The sequence below is a fragment of the Dermacentor andersoni genome, unplaced genomic scaffold (assembly GCF_023375885.2).
Source record: "Dermacentor andersoni unplaced genomic scaffold, qqDerAnde1_hic_scaffold ctg00000039.1, whole genome shotgun sequence".
Classification (NCBI taxonomy): domain Eukaryota; kingdom Metazoa; phylum Arthropoda; class Arachnida; order Ixodida; family Ixodidae; genus Dermacentor; species Dermacentor andersoni.
Genome location: NW_027314752.1, coordinates 1,475,584 through 1,492,678, shown reverse-complemented (window position 1 = coordinate 1,492,678; position 17,095 = coordinate 1,475,584). Strand labels below are relative to the sequence as shown.

Genomic DNA, 17,095 nt, shown 5'->3' with positions numbered 1-17,095 from the left:
CATCCCACACATGCGAAGGGTGTTGCCTATTTTGCTCTGAAAACACAAATAAGACGGAGAAGCACTATCAGCGACGCAACAAACTACGGCGTGCTACGGCGCGCGGCTCGCTCCTCTCCCGTGCGTTCTGCGCAAGGCTGCCACCAGTGGCGCGGCCATCGGCGTGCACGCCGCGTACAACTATGCCGTTTCACTGGCGGCGAGCTGACGACGGCTTGCTCTGGCTCCCTGCCTCCCACTTCGCATGTAGGGTCTACCCTACTTTCTGAGTTTTTGCCAACACTTTGATGTCCTGACCCGACCTTCTCCGCTGCCCGCGTCTCCAGCGCGTCGAGCCGCCTTTCCAGTTCGGCGCTCCTTTCTTTTTCTTGCTCAAACTCGGCCACAGTCCTTACTAACTGCGCGGCCTGGGCCGCCTCCACCTTGACGAAATTGTCAACTTTCGCCTGCAGTGCTACCCGCTTCTCCTGCTCCTCCCTCAGGTTTGCCTTAAGCTCTTCGAACTTAGCCGCCCAATTCCCTTCCAGTTTTTGGACGGCTTCCCTGACGCCCTCGCACGACCTGCACGTGAAGCTAGACCCCTCCGCGTCTGCTAAATTCTGGAATTTAGTTTCGTCGAGGAAGCACCATCGCAGGCACTCGTCGCACTGCACTTGCTCCCCGTCCCCCGCGGCCTTCACGTTCTTCGATTTCATCGCTAGCCCTACGTCCCTAGGCCCAACGGGGAAGTTCGCCAAATCACTCACGCAAAGCCGACCTCGACCGCTATCCCAAACTAAAATAAAGATTTATCACTCCCTACCTTATGTAAGAATCCGAGGAGCTAGCTGAAAGAATTAACTGAGCCTATCAATAGGTCCCTCCTACCAACTAGGCGTAACGGGGGAGCCGCCAAACCTAGACAAAGCCGGTACGTTTACTACTCTTACCAAGAATTCAAAATTTGCGCCCCTACTCCATGAAAAAGAAAACACTTCAAAACACTAGCTAATAAAGATAAAAGAGTACTTAGCTACGAACGAAGTCGCTGAAGCCTCGACCACAGGAGCGTCCGTGAGCCGCCTCTATCATAGAGTTTCATACAAAAAATTGTAGGAAACTCTATGGCCTCTATCACTATCACGCCTCACGCACAGGATGGATGGAAAGTAGGAGCGTCCCCTTTGAAACGGGGCAATGGCAGTTGCCACCATGCTCAGATTTTTATTTTGCCTTTTATTTTTATCTGTGTTGTGTGTTTTTGAATGTCTCGATTTTCTTTAAATACGTCTTCCTACCCTTTTAACCTTATGTCACCTCTCTGCTTTTGAGCCACCAATCCTCCAATCGCTTTTTGCTAATTTCCACCGCATACTTATTTACATGACTATCATCTCCGAACCCTAGGGCGTAAGGAAGGGTGACTGTGGCCGCATCGACATCGGGATTGATACCATCACATTTTAGTATGAGGTGTTCCATTGTTTCTACATATTTACCACACACAGTACATGTGTCTTCTTCGTTAAATTTCTTTTTATATCTCCGCGTTCTAAGACATCCTGATCTAGCTTCAAAGAGTAGGGCACTGCCTCTTGAGTTATCATAAAACGCTTCCTTCCTAATCTGCTGTTTCCAGTATCGATATAGTTCCACACTATGCTTCTTTTCCATTGAATTTATCCAATTTTTACCTTCCGCATTTTTAACCTGTCGTTTAATGCTCTGTCCTTTTTCGTCCTCGTGTCTGGCGTACTTACTGGTTAGCTTCCTAGTTCTTTTCCGCCATTGTGAGTCAACGCTCTTTCTGTATAGGTATTTAAACACCTTAGCTGCCCACCTGTTATCATCCAATTTTCTCAGACGTTTTTCGTATAGGATTTTACTATGAGCTTCCCGTGCTTCGAATGATGCCCAGCCCATATCTCCCTGTACTGCTTCGTTTGTGCTTTTCCCGTGGGCACCTAGTGCTAACCTTCCCACAGCTCTCTGATTTACTTCTAGTCTCGACTGAACCTCTGCCCTTAAACAGAGGACCGCATTCCCGAAAGTAAGCCCCTGCACCATTACTCCCTTCCAAATGCCTCTCAGTACCTCATACCTGTTGTAACCCCACAATGCCTTATGTTTCATTATCCCGGCATCTCTTCGCCCTTTTGCTATTAGAGACTGTTCGTGCTTTTCCGTGTACATCTGCCCTTTGTTTATCCATACCCCGAGATACTTGTATTCGGCCACTCGGGGTATTTCGTGGCCTTGTATTGTAAGCTCCTGATCAGTTGTATCGTTGAAAAACATCCCACCGGACTTAGCTGCACTAAAACTGAAACCTAAACTGTCTCCGTCGTCCCCACAGTAATATAACCAGAGTTTGCAAATCTTCCTGGCTATCTGATAACAGTACAATATCGTCCGCATACATTAAACCCGGTAGTCGTTGCTCAACAACATTTTCGCCTAATCTGTACGACAGATTATACCCTAGATTGCTTCGTTGTAACCTTCTTTCCATGCTTATCATATAAAGCATGAACAGCAGCGGTGATAGAGGACAACCTTGCCTTAATCCTTTGTGAACCTCGACAGTTGTCGTACTTTTAATTCCTCCCCATGTTATTCCAACATTATTTTCTCGATATAGTTCCTGTAGAAAATCAATTACCTCATTACCGATACCTTCAGCTTTTGATATGTTCCACAGGACTTCCCTGTTCACATTGTCGTATGCACCACTTATGTCCAGGAAGGCTAAATACAGAGGTCTATTTTCCGCCTTAGCTATTTCTATGCACTGGGTAAGCACGAACAGGCTATCGTCTAAGCGCCTACCACTTCTGAACCCGTTCTGAAGTTCTCCGAGTATTCTATTACTTTCTACCCATGACTGCATTTTTAATTTCACCGCCTGCATCGCCAGCCTATATATAACTGATGTTATCGTAATTGGTCGGAAGGATTTTATTTTCTTCTTATCACCTTTCCCTTTATAAATCAAATTCATTTTACTCTGTTTCCAGCTGTGCGGAATTTGCTTATTTGTTATGACTACCTCCAATGCTTTTATCAGCGTTTCCTTGCTTCTTGGGCCAAGTTCATTAATTAACTTTATTGGAATTTCGTCTATCCCCGTGGACGTGCATGTTGGAACATTTGCTTCCGCCTTTTTCCAGTTAACATTGGTCAGTTCTAAGCTGTTTTCTATTATGCTATTCTGTGTTGCTCCCTCACTTGGGGCGATTACCCTATCGTCTTTCCTATATGACTCTGCTATAACTGAACCAATGTAGTTCACAGAGTCATCTCCCTCTAAACAATTTCCTTCGGCATCGTGAATCTGTTCCTCTTTTCTGTGATTAGCTTTACCCAGCCAGCTTATATGGTTCCAGAATTTTCTTGACCCCCCTTTAGTTGCATCGCGAACTTCAGCCAGCCAGCGATCAGAGGACTGCGTTATTTTAGCCTGGACGAGGACCTGCACTTGTTTCTTTTGTCGATAATATTCCCATTTTTGGCCTATTTCCTCTTCAGATAACTGCGCCCTCTTTGCTTCTCTGTGTTCCCGAGATGCCCACCGTCGTTGTTCGATGGCCTCTCTAATTTCCTTATTCCACCAACTTCGTGGCTTCCCCTTTCCTCTCCAGCGGTTTACTCCTTTTACTTCTTTTATTTTTGTACTAATGAGTATTTCTAACTGATTATAATCCCACCTTCCATGGGATGTTTCTTTATTGCTTCCTCTATGCCAGCCGCTATTTTCGCGTCATTTAATTTTGCGTACTCTTTTTGGCTTCCCTGCATTTCTCTTTTGAGTAGGGCTCCCAACTGTAGACTAATACGCTTATGATCACTTCCGAGGCTGTACTTCCCCTCTTCGTCTATTTCCATTATTGCGAGCTTGCTATACAACCACTGCGACATTAAGCAGTAGTCAATGGTCGTTTGTCTGCTACGGGACTCCCACGTGATTTGTCCCTCACACTTAGTTTCTCTGTTTACTATAACTAGGTTGTGTCGCTCACAGAAGTCTAGCATCAACTTCCCATTACAATCTGTGTATCCATCCAGATCCTCTATGTGGCCATTCATGTCACCCAGCAGACAAATATCGGCACCTTCTCCAAACTGCTTTATATCGTCATCGAGACACTTCACTAGATCTTTGTTCTCTTGCCTGCATTTGTCCCCTGTCCCTAAATAAACTACTCCTAGACATGCCTTTTTACCGGAAATTGTACCTGATACCCAGACATGTTCTTTGCAAGTTAACTTTATTCTTTGCCAATTTGTTCCTTGGTGTATGAGCATACCTACTCCTCCTCCCTTCCTCTCCGTTGTTCTATTGCTCCCTTCCCAGACGTAGCCTGTAATAAACGGTGGGTCTTCTAGATCCCTGAGATGTGTTTCGCATAGCGCGTATACACCTACTTCTTCGTCCTTTAACTGCTGTTCTATTTCTAACCACCTCACTCTCTTTCTACCGCCTTGCATGTTTATGTACCTGATCCTGGTGTTAAATTTCTTTGTAGTTTTCTTCCTGGACCTCCTAGTGGCGTGAAAGTGAAAGTGAAAGTGAAAGGCTCCAAAGCGCCTCATCGCGGCCGCAAAGATTTTCCGGATTTTCTGCTTCACGCGCGCGCATTGCCCGCGCGCCCCCTCGACCCACTACCCGTACTCTAGTACACCATACTTTGTTTACTCTATATGAGTGAGTGTTCTGTGCACGAGTTCACGTGGTTATGTGTGTGGTGGAGTTGTGGTGGCTGTGTTACGGCACGTGGTGAGCGAGCAGGTATACAAACTCACTTCCCTGCCGCTGTCGCTTACGAGCACCTTCAAAGGTAAACATGGATGAGCGCACGAATCAGCGCATTATACCTACATCCGTTGCATTCTTTGTTCATGTTGTAGCGGTACGCTTGTACACACGAAGGAGGAAAAATGCGCGGGAAGAGGATAATTTTGTTTTTGCTCTGGCGGCCTCGCTCCATCCATCACTTTAGTTCCGAGCCTTCTAAATAGACGTCTCCCGCCTTGTAATGTCATACGCGTAGCTTTGCATCCGTGGTCGACATTGTAATAACACTAATGCGGTCTATTAAACAGGTAGTCTGTCTGCCTTAATTTTTTGTGCTTATTTTTGTATATCTATTACAAGCCACCCAGACGAGCGCTACACACTCGTGATGCCTGCAGCTAAAAAAATTTTTCCTGGTTGCGCGAGGAGTACATGTTTCACTTTGCGGCAGTTTCGCGGTGAAGCGTTCAAAGCACATATCCTTGGATGTTTGTACCGTCATTTGTCTAATTTGTTTTACTGTGCTACTGCTGTCGTTACAGCTTCTGCTGATCTTAGTTGTGCCCGTCAAGATATAGGCCATCTCTGCACCGTTGACAACAATTAGCCGCAACTGCTGATTGCTGCTGGTTGGCTCAGTCCAGAAACAGGCATGTATATCCATTTGCTCAAGGACTTCTGATGCTTCTAATACTTGAGCTGCTCCAGTAGAGGAAGATTGAATGAAGTGTCGTTTGATTGATGCGTGACACCCTATCACTGTTGTGCTATACAGGTGGCAAGGCATCTTCAGATCTAGGCCAGTAAGGTCGACCAGTTATCTATTGGAAGTTCCCACAAAGCATTAAATTGGAATATAAATTAAATTGTCTAGGCCAGAACTCTTATAATACTGTAGTGCCCTTGGTGCCTGATGTCATCACAAAAGAAACAGTAGAAGAATCCAGAAAATTTGTGTAGAGCTGTCCCGAGACACCAAATCATACAGAAATAATTATGCTGCGAACTGCGACTGAACTTCCACAGCTGTGAGTAATTTCCCTGTGGGAATACTGTTGCTTTTCAGCATATTTTGTGTCGGGTGCACTATCACTTGCCAGTTGCATCCTCAGTGTCTGACTCATTGTTATAAGACTGTGTCTATCTGTACAATGCAGTTGCTGCGCCACAAGCTGTGAGTGAGTGGTGGTGAAAGTGTTTATAGATCAGGTCTCCTACATAGGAAATGCCAGTCGGCCGAAACAATCGCTTAAATTGTGTCAGCAACAGAAATAGCTCTGCAAGGCTGCAGGTATATTTAGATGCCTCGGTGTTTGTCTGAGTTGTGATCGGCAGCTGTTCGTATATTGTTCTTACGGTGGTATATTATTGAAACTTTGCCACTTGCTCTGGGCTTTATGTTTAGCAGTGTTGTGTACTCTGCATTTCATACTGACATGGACGTGTGGCTGCGATGAAATCTTTTGAAGTGAATGTCTTTGGCTCTTTCGACCATTTTCGTTCTTAGTTGGAGGTCTGTAATGGTTCGTGGTTGGACTCCGCTAGGAAAACATTCATTCCCTTTTTCTTGTTCTTTCATTTGCTTGTTCTTTTGTTTGTTCACCCTTTCATTCCTTTAGGCCATTCGCTTACATTGACAGTTATCATCTATGGTCCCTGCACATTTTCTTCACAGAAGTTCACGCTCTAATTTACCAGCAATCTTACCAACTAGAGCATAGGTCTTGTACTCTTTCTTGCTAACATTGCACACCTTTGATAAAGTTTTGTCACGCCTCCGTTACTACAGGAACCCATTTCTTGAGGAGTTGTACATCACTGTTCATGACCTACAGGAAGGTTGAGCATTGTCATTGCCTCACATGCCACGTCATATCATGGCAGATGTGTTAAACATAAATATAAGTATGGGTTCGTATGTGTCAAAACTACAATCAGATTATGAAGCATGCCGTAATGGCAGACTACAGATTTTGACACCCTCGTGTTCTTTAAAGGGTCCCCATAACAGTTCAGGACCCACTATGGTTGCTTAGCGGCTATAGTGTTGGGCTGCTACAAATTACGTTGTGGGATGGAATCCCGGCCACGGTGGCCGCATTTCGATGGGATCGAAATTCGAAAACACCCATGTTTTAGGTGCATGTTAAAGAACCCCAGGTGTCTCATATTTCCGGAGTTGCCCACTACATTGTGGCTTGTAATCAGATTGCGGTTTTGGCACATAAAAACAAATTATTTTTTTAAACGGTGCGAACAAGTTTTGTAGGTGCATAGAGTACAGTAAACATTCGCACTGCAATTTTCCATAGCCATAAATTTTCTCCTACACTCATTCGCCGAGTGTCTCAAATAGGTTCTGCTGTTGTAAGCCTTCCACAAAAAAGAGGTTGCTGTGCTTTCGAGTATTCAATGTGGATTGTCCTTTGTAGCCCTTTAGGAATACTGAACCGGAAGGGTTATTTTGTGTTGCTTGGCTATGCCCCTGTATTTACCTCTTGCTCTTGCTCTTAATGCTGTAACAGGACTGCAATCGTCCCACTTATTTTCTACAGGCCTCACAAATGCGATGAGCCTAGCTGAAATCGTCACTGCCAAAAGGGTACGCTATGCCACTTCAAAAGTCGTTGGTCAGGTCGAGGTTGGCGTGCAGCACAGCTTGCCTCTGGCTGACAAATCTGTCGGCTGCTCGTTGCAACCAGGAAGCGAGTCTAGGAGCATGCAGACTATGGAGGCTGTGGAACAGTTAAGCTCCACCTCAGGTGGGCAGTGACCGGCAGTTCTCTTACATTTGCTTGCTTGTGTGTGTGTGGTAAACGTCCAAGTCTGCCTAGCTTGGCACAACTTGCTCAAATGTGTGCGACGTTCTGCTGCTGATGACAAACTAACATGTTTTTATTCTTGTCTGTATACTGATCGCAAAAATAATGCTCTGCATAGCACACTGAAGCACCTTAGATTGCAGAGCTTAATCTAAAACCCTCTTGTCCTGGTGTTGTAGTGCTTACATTGCTTTATGATAACCTTACACCCAGTGAGTCTCTTAGTTATGTATAGATCGGTGTATGAGTGTATGGCCATGAATATAGATCAATGCAGAATGTAAGTTGACCTCTGGATTTGATGTGAATAAAATGCAAAAAAAATTATTTCATGCTGTCAACTATAAAACATACCTTGTTTCATCAATATGCTCATTCATTGAGGGAGGCAAATAATACTCGGGAACTGCAAGGATTCTTGTCCTGGGACACGTTTTGGTCACGACATCCCACAGCACATCATTGGTGATGACTGAGCAGGACTAGGCATGTGCAACACTGCCATCAGGCAATGAGCAGCATGCACTGGGCTCCTGAGTTGCACGCCAGCAAACGCTTCAGACGACCTGTACGCATCTTGAGATGGTTTTAGTCCTCTCCCGTCGATAGCAGCTTTAGGTTTTTTGTGCCGTATTTGCAGCGTGCAGTGGCTGACGGGAACTCTTTTGTACCAGCTGTTTGTGCCAGCGGATAGTTTTTCTTCCTCAGCATTCTTGTTATAATGTGCTATTTATCTTTGCTGATGCGAAAAGTGAAGCCTTTTCCCTTTTATTAAATGAGGCACTAGTGAGCAATTCAAATGCCTTTGCAATTAATTGAATCTGCTGTCATCAGGAGAACTCGTGCACGGTGCTCACAAAAGAATTCTATCACAATGTCTTCAAGTTCACCGTCAACAGGGTAGCCGTTGCACAACAAAGCCTCCGGTGGAAATCGACAGTTGCTCTGTTTTACTTTCTATTCATAGAAACCAAACGGTACACTGCCTCAATCTTGTTTTGCACTTCCATCCATTTTATCACATTGCTTTCAAATGCGCTTATAAAGCCCTGTCATGTTATTTTTGCACAACTTGGGTTTGGACAGAATTTACAAATGTGGCATGTTTGCCACAATAATGACAACTATGATCCTTTCTCCACTTCGACAACTACAAACAAGAAAACTTTATTTTATTTCACAGTATACTATATGACAGGCACAGGAAGATTGTGCTAGTTATTTTGCGACAACTGACCAAAGCCCAACCTCTCCTTGGTAATTCAGGTGCATGCTGTTGCAGGGTAAGATTTTCAAAATGGTTTACAACATGTTTATTGGCACAAAGTGGAATTCGAATATATTCTTTTTCACAGCATGATAATGATACAATTACCGACCAATTTTTTTAACACCCTATTTTCTGGGCCTGCCCGAATATTTGAACTCTGCCATATTATGGCCACGTGCTCTATATAGCTATAACGACCAAAATTTTGCATGTTTCAAACGGTTCTCATTTAATTTTTCTTGTGATTGCGAGTTCAAAGCAACCGAACATGCAAACATTGCTGTCATTTTGTTTTCCCGCAGTCTCAAAGCAGTGTTGCGCACATCTCGCATGACTATTCAGAGCTACCATTCCAGGTGCAGCATCAATAGGCACTGCTTGATGCACTCTCCCACAAGCCTTTGTGCTGTCATTGCTGTCAGCACTCGTATGTCGCATATGGGCAGTGGTACTCTTTGTATCGCCTCTCATGTGCATTCTGGTTTTCTTCAGCTGCATACTGTACTGCTAGGCTTAGCTGCTTCAACAACCGATTCTCTTCAATCGTTTCGTCGCCATTTGTTAACAATGGCGCCGACACTGCCTTCGTTGTCTACCGTCAACTCGATAAACGCTTTGACTCGAGAAAATCATAGCATATTGACGATGGAAAAGAAGGCCACCATTATCAGGAAAGTGCAAAGTGACCTGTCGCAGTCGGATGTCGCAAAAGAATGAGAAATCTTGAAACAGACAATATCAGACTACATAAACAACACGGTGAACATTTTGGAAGCCGCTGAGAAATCTTCTGGATCCGACAGTAGAATGTCTGTCAAGGTGCCCACTCAAAACGTGAAGCTATTCTGATGTGACTGAAAGTCATGATCACCATGCAAATGCCGGTGTCTGGTGATGTTTTAAATCAAAAGGCAGAAGCCATAGCACTTCAGATGAACATTGAGGGTTTTCAACTTAGTGATGGTTGGGTCCAAAATGTTAAGAGCCCCTCACCAGATGTGGCCATCTTGAGCTGACAAGCACTCTCTATACAATGTGCACTAGCGATCGTGTCTGCTAAGTATTACATCACTATGTGCCGCAGAAAGAGCTGAAATTTCAAACCGAACGCCATTTGCCCTTCTCGCGGGCTTCGCGCTCCCAGCTGGAGAGTTGACGTATACAGTCGTCGACTGTTTATTCGGACCTCACGGGCACTGCGGAAATGTCTGAATAAACAGGGGTCCAAAAAAGCACATTAAGAAAAAAAAAAGAAATCCTTTATTTCCATGCACTGATTCGGGCTTGGCAGTAGGCTTGAAGAAATCGTGAATGCGCCATTGCACGCTGTTCTTTTTACACGCAATATCAGATAAGCCTGAATCTTGGAGAGGGTCGTACAGTCACTATAGGTGGCTGAAAGCACAGTGACTACTTGTACACGCTCCGCATGTGACGGCAGCGTAGCACATGGTGCGTCATCTTCCGACTCGGAGTCAACGTCCGGCGGTGCAGCAGAAACCTGATGAATGATCTCGCCGTAGTTGAGTTCTGCACATGTCAGCACACCACTGTCGGCACCTGGGAAACGGTCAAATGTGACGGGATCTGGAATTGCAATGCAACCACTGCACAGGTCTCGGCAGAACATTTTCGACATCAGTAGGGAGCACATCGGAAGGCGACAAATCCAAGGTCTCCTGGCACCCGCTTACCGGCATTCCCCAGCGCAGTCTGCGTGGGCATTGTCAGTGCCATTAGACACTCGACGCGATTTTTCCGTATGCTGCGTTGGATCACCGCAACCTCAACACAGCACACAAAGCAAACACCTCCATGCAGTCACGCTGACACCAGTCGCACAAATGAAAAACGTGGCCTAGTCGCGGCGTTGTGCACGAAGAAAGAAACAAATCGACTGCTGGATTGTCTTGACATGGCTTACTAAGCTGAGACCGGAACTGCTGAAGCCACTCTATCGAACCAGGCAGAAATGATGATGATGAGCGGGGATTTGCAGTAGCGCCACTTTGTGGGGCAGCAAGGAGGCTCCATTCAAAACAAAAATGGCATTCAGCAAGTCGAACCATGGACCGGTCAGAGTTGGTGCATGGGGCTCTCGATCGAGTTCGCTCAAGGAGTGTCCGAAAAATCAGACCAGACGTTGCAAGGTGTGCGAACTTTTGGAAGTTGTTATACATTATGGTGTATGGGGAGAATCGCGGTATCGAGCATGTCCGAATTTTTGGAGTCCGAAAAATCAGTCAGTGACTGCCTTTCACAAGTGCACCTACATGCATCGCACTGCTGTAATATCGCTCATAGTGATGCGTGACTCTGTCTGGTCCACGGCAAATTCGTCCGAGAAAGGCGCTCGAGACAAAGAGGGACCAGTGAATGAGTTAGTGCGAGCACTCAAGCAGGGTGGCTCCGATGCGGCACATGGGGCACTCAACTGCGCTCGGGACGAAAAGGTGCCAGCGAGCGGGAACAGCAGGTTGGAGGGGCTAGTAAGCACCTGCTCCACATGCGCCTCGAAGGGTTGAGGAAACCAGAAAGTGGCATGGCAAGGACTAGGGAGTACACATCCAGGCAGTTGGCGTGACAAAAGGGCTGTCCAAAGAAGGGATTGCTCCTGGTGGCCGAAAGGAGAAGGTACGTACCTCATGCTGTAGGTGTTATCCGCGTTGATGGACATTAAGCACGTGGCCAGGGGATCAAGAAGGAACGACGGCTGTAAAGGGGCCTGCATTTATGACATGCTGAAACAGAGTTGGGTGGTAATTGTGTGGAACTGGGTTTGCACGAGGCTCACCGAACGAACAACAGTCTGGGAAGGGCACGACCCTCCTCCACTCTGCAATGCGCAAAGGCGCTTGAGCAGGGTTCATAGACTCTGACACGGTGCAGACAAGGCTCTAGAGTCAGATTGCCAACAAGCACGGGTTTATTCAACCAAGATACAGCACAGTGTGACAGCCACTGCACTTATGGGCAAAGGCTCACCCCAAGACTGATCGAGTATGTGCGGCCGCTGCGGTAGAGCCAACTGGGAAGCGGTCCACCAAGCGCGAAAACGAGAAATTGCGGGAGCAAAGGTCCTTGTAACTACAGTCGAACACGGATATATCAAACTCGAAGGGGATCACGAATTAATTCGATATATTAAAAGTTCAATATAAAAAATACAGGCCCAGAGACTTTACCTGTGGCGGACGATGACCTACCGATCGGCGCATTCAAGAATGACAAGTATTTCCGCACACACGACACAACGTAATGCTTTATTTGCGTGAAAAAATATCGCTTATGTTGGTCTGCTTCTTCGCCTTGCAAATGAAATTAAAGACGCCAACCTCGATCTTATCGAGGCTGTTCAGGTGCGAAAGCCCGGTTCCTTCCAGGTCGCCGCAACAACTGCGAATCAAGCTGAACGCGGCTGCCACTTCAGCGGCGGAGTACGAGCGTGTAGCCGCCCCCTCGTCCGGACGATCTTCGTCGCCACTCGAGCTGTCGGCCATGGTCCCTGCGACTGCAGCTACAATGTCCTCGTCGGCGAGGCTCGCAACAGCCTGAACGTTGCTGTCAATGTTCACTAAATCGTCAGCAGACACTTCGGCTGGAACGGCAGCCGGGAAAAGGGATGACAACTCGCGAAACGCGTCGTCCATGCACTCGTTGTCACCGTCGCCGTCTTCGCAGGTTTCGGGAAGTTTGGCCGTCACGAGGCCTGCCTTCCGGAAGCAGTTGGCCACGGTATCCTGCTTCACGTCTCTCCAGGCGGCCATCATCATTTGAATGGCCCCCAGCAGGTCAACCTTAATCTCGGTGCCCATGCGGAGGTTCACCAAAAGCCTATCAATGAGTCGCCTCCTGTAGCCGACTTTGAACGACTTAATGATGCCCTGGTCGAGCAGCTGCAACTTCGCTTTCGTGTTCGCCGGCAGGAACTTGAGCGCAATGTTTTGGAGCTCACAGGTGGTGTGATGGGCCGAGCAATTATCGACGAGAAGGCAAGCGTGACGCCCCGACTTGCCCAGTTCGGCGTCCCACAATTGCAGCCATTCTGTGAACAGCTGACGCGTCATCCACGCCTTCTTATTGAAGGCGTAGCGAACGGGGAGCTGCTTACAGTTTTTGAAGCAGCGCGGTGCCCTTGCTTTGCCGATCACAAAAGCCTGGAGCTTTTGAGAGCCATCCATGTTTGCAGCGAGCAGAACGCTCACGCGGACTTTGCTCATCTTGCCCCCGTGACACGTGCTGCCCCGGACGTCAAGCGTCTTGCTGGGCAGCATCTGCCAAAACAACCCGGTCTCGTCGGCGTTGAAGATTTCCGCGGGTGAAAACTTCGTGCAAATTTCCGGCCATTCCTTCGAAATCCACTGCTGGATATCCTGGCTGATGACGGCTCCGCTTTCCCCAGAAATGGTTTTGCCAACTATCTTATGGCGGTTCTTAAACCTCTGCAGCCACCCTGTGTTGTCGGCGAAGCTGTCATCACCGAGTGCGGCGGCAAACCATTTAGCTTTAGCCATTAGCATTGGGCCATCCACTGGAATGTTCTTAGCCCGCAGCTCTAAAAACCACGCATAGAGGGCCTTTTCAACTTTCTCGTGGGCAGGAGCATGCACACGACAAGCTCCCGACGTTCGTTGCTCTGCCGCTTTCGACTTCATGTCCACCTTGTTTTTTAACAAGGTGCTTAGATTGCTCCGAGGAATCCCGAAGTCGTCTGCCACCGTCGCACTTTTCTCGCCCGCCTCAACACGCTGAATGGCTTTCAGCTTTGTCGCAAAGTCCAGGTTCTTGCGCTTCTTGACGCTGCTTGTGCTTGCTGCGGCCATTGCTTCAGTGTCAGCTCACCACGATCCAGTCACACGTGTCGTGAGACGCACGCGAGACAATAATGAACACGAAACACAAGAACGCGCACAAAACACAAGAATTCACGTGCACAGCCTCCGCCAACAAAGCGCTCGCGAAGGCCACCTCCGAGGGCGACAGCGACGTACGAAAGGCACGAGCTGTGGTTGGCTGAGCAAAACTCGTGAAAAAGCAACAAGAAAAAAAGGGCAAAAGGAGGAGGCCGCCGGCGCCTTCGTTCCTGGCTACGCGGGGGAAGGATGAGAGACATTGGGAGAGAGGAAAAAAAAAAGCAGTTCCGCAAGTCGGAGAGCGTGCGCAGCGGGGACGCGGGTTTTACATAGCAAAATATGGCAAAAAAATGATTTTTTGAAAATCACATTTTCAGTTTCTATAACTCAATTTCTATCTGACTCCAAAATATAATCCATATAAACCACGTAGAAGTGCTCTAAAAAATTGTTTTATCAGCCAAGGTGGCGAAAAATTTTGCAAAAATCAAGAAACAACAGTGTTTTTCACGCCACGATATCTCCGGAACGGCACGCCCAAGCGCTGCCATCTTGGTCTCGTTGGAAAGCGCATTTCTCCGTCTTCGAATTTGCCACTTCAGCGATATCCTCCATACAGTAACAAGCGCACAAAAAGCAAATGATTGAAGGTCATGCCGGAGTCTGCGATTGGCTGCGCCCGCCGCGTGACTCTAGCGCGGTTCGCCATTGGTCCGGCGCTCGCGTCTTCTGCTCGGCTCTTTGCACATCGCGAGTCTGAACGTCTCCACTCGCTATAATCTCGACGTTTCAAAACGGGCGCTACACGGACATCGCAGTAGCGTGGCTGATTCCTACGCTTGTGGACGTTTCAGACTCACGGCTAAGCACTCCGAGCATCAGCGACGCAGACTTCGCGAGCTAGATTCACGCGCGGAATCCTTGTACATGCGGCTAAGCCTTTCAGGACTCGGGGTTTCGGAATTCGTGACGAAGCACATCGCACACGCTATCCTCGGACACGTGGCTAAACATTTCGTGCATAGGGAGTCTCCGACTTGGCGATCATGCACATCGCGCACGGACTTCTCGGACCCTCACCTAATCATTTTGTGCAACGGCGCCTCCGACTGTGCGAACATTGAGTGTCGACTCATCGAGCCCGCGTCTAGGCATTTCGCGCGTCAGCACCTCGAACTGCTCGAATAAGCGCTTCGAGTGTCGACTCCTCGGACTGCGCGGCTAGGCATTTCGCGCGTCTGCACCTCGGACTGCGTGACTAAGCACACCGAGCGTCGACTCCTTGTATCTGCGGCAAGGCATTTCGCGCGTCGGCATCTCGGACCCGCAACAAAGCATACTGCGCGTTCACTCTATGATCATATTGTCACGATAGCTCGTAACAATATCATACACCCCCCCCACCCCCCCTTTCATAAAGAAAACCTCATCATGAGCTCTGTTCACTAGGCCCTTTGGGCTGTCACAACATTTGGCTTCAGAAGTGATCGAGGCATAATACAAAAGTACAATTCTGAAAAGCACCTAGCAGCTGCATATCTATAACTGGCTCTCTGATCCTAAGTTCCAAAGCCATTGTTAGGTGAAGATGACTTGGAAGGCTACTACACTCAGAGTCTTCATTCAGTAACATGGTCAATTCTACAAAATGAAAAAAACGCCTCACTGGTTGTTTTGTAGAGCATGGTGCCTAATAAAGTTTCTTGTGCTAGTTCAGTGGCCAGTGTGCTATTTTGAGAATGTGCAGTCACACATTTAGTATGGCCATTCTAACAAAACATAGAGCTTAAAAACGGTGCTATTTGTATTTCTGTAGATTCACTTCAGCGAAAGCTACATTTGTTTGAAACTTCAAATGCGTTTATTTCAGTTCGATGTTTTTGCACACCGTACTCAGTCTTACAGGTGTTTTGTCTGGGTTGTTTCTGGCCAAAAAGGACAAGGGTGGTAACATTTTATTCGTATTAAAATGATCTTAGGGGTGATGCTATCTTGATTACTCTTGCACCGTCATGAAAATTATACCCCTGTCAAGCGGGCAAGTTAAGTGCACTTACGGCGAGTGCACTCGGTTTTTAAGTGCACTTTCCCAAATCTTAACGTCGCAGCGGAGTGTACTCTCAGATGAGTGCACTCAAGTCGGAGTACGTTCACGGAACGCACTTTGCTGGCCGAGTGCGTAGCCTCGCCGCCAACGGTTTGAAGGAGTGCCTAGCCTCGCCACCAACGCTTTCAACGACGCAAATTGTAACGCATAAAAAAAGGACACAAAAGTTCATTTCAGTTATTGAGCAGCTTTTAACAATATAATTTGTGTTTAGCGAGAAGCGAAACAGCACAATAAAGAAACAAATTTATCATGTACGCAACTAACGGCACCAGAATGATGCGGCACTGCTGCGCCGCCATGTTCATTCAGTTCGTGTTTATTTTGGTGTGAAAGCGTGCTGACTACGCCGGTCGTGCTTTGAGCCGTGAGCGTGGCATTTTGCAGTGGAGCTAAATATCGAGCTCGCCGTCTTTGCTCATATATACTCGCTCATATTCTGTTCTAGCAGGATCGTGAGCAGGATCAACTGCCGCCTCACCGCCCGCCGCCATATTATTTTGGATTGGCTAGGCATTCGTCTTGGCCAGCATTGACTTGCAACGCACCTATAATAAAAACATCTTCGTTTTTTGTTGAGACAAATAGATGAAGTTTGTTTATACATATAATTCTACTTAAAACAATCGCTTTTTAGCAGCTTTCTCTTGTTAATTTACAGCTTTAAAAACGCGCTCTTAGTCTGTCGCCATTTTTTTTTCCTGCGAGTGCACTCTGTTTTCCCGTTAAGAAGCGCATTGCCTAAAGTGTGACTCAAGGTCCCGAAGTGCGCTCCCCGTAAGTGCACTTAACTTGCCCGCTTGACAGGGGTATTACATTCAGGTATAGTACTCACTGCTAATTAGAAAAAAATGTTCATAATAAATGCAAAATTGTTTTCTTGTCTGTAAAAAGCTTCCATATGGATAAAGATAGCATCACCCGCTACAGTAGGTCTTTAGCACTGGTGTCATGCATTTAGTTTTTGTGTAAGCAAGAAGGAATCATCAAAAAGCCCTGTAACGAGTTTGAAATTAATTTGACTTCTGACTTCAATATTTTATGAACTGCTACAGCTATCAAAAATCTAATTACAGATCTGAAATCAGCACGAAAAATTACCCCAGACAGTGGAGTTTGTTAAAGATTCACCCCAAAATAAGAAAACATTTTAGGACCCACGTTTCGCACTTAAGTCACGTTCGATCGAAAGCGCTGCAGCACTGTCATGATGTACAGCAGATTGTCACGCTGTTGTTTTAGTGGACACCTTCCTGGCGCCTAAGTCTA

General features: G+C 46.8%; 1 protein-coding gene across 2 annotated transcripts in view; it reads left to right on the top strand.

Moving 5' to 3' along the window:
• The first annotated feature begins 4,635 nt into the window (after window positions 1-4,635).
• The window catches only part of LOC126526502 (uncharacterized), a 121,566-nt gene continuing 109,106 nt past the window's right edge, over window positions 4,636-17,095 (top strand). The window contains exons 1-3 of one of the 2 annotated variants that reach the window (XM_072285712.1): window positions 4,636-4,817; window positions 5,317-5,424; window positions 7,330-7,536. In XM_072285712.1, the coding sequence (XP_072141813.1) occupies window positions 7,344-7,536 (193 nt within the window). In that variant the 5' untranslated portion in view covers window positions 4,636-4,817; window positions 5,317-5,424; window positions 7,330-7,343. Of the gene's footprint in view, window positions 4,818-5,316; window positions 5,425-7,329; window positions 7,537-17,095 lie in introns of those variants that run through there. The other variant, XM_072285713.1, reaches the window with a different exon arrangement.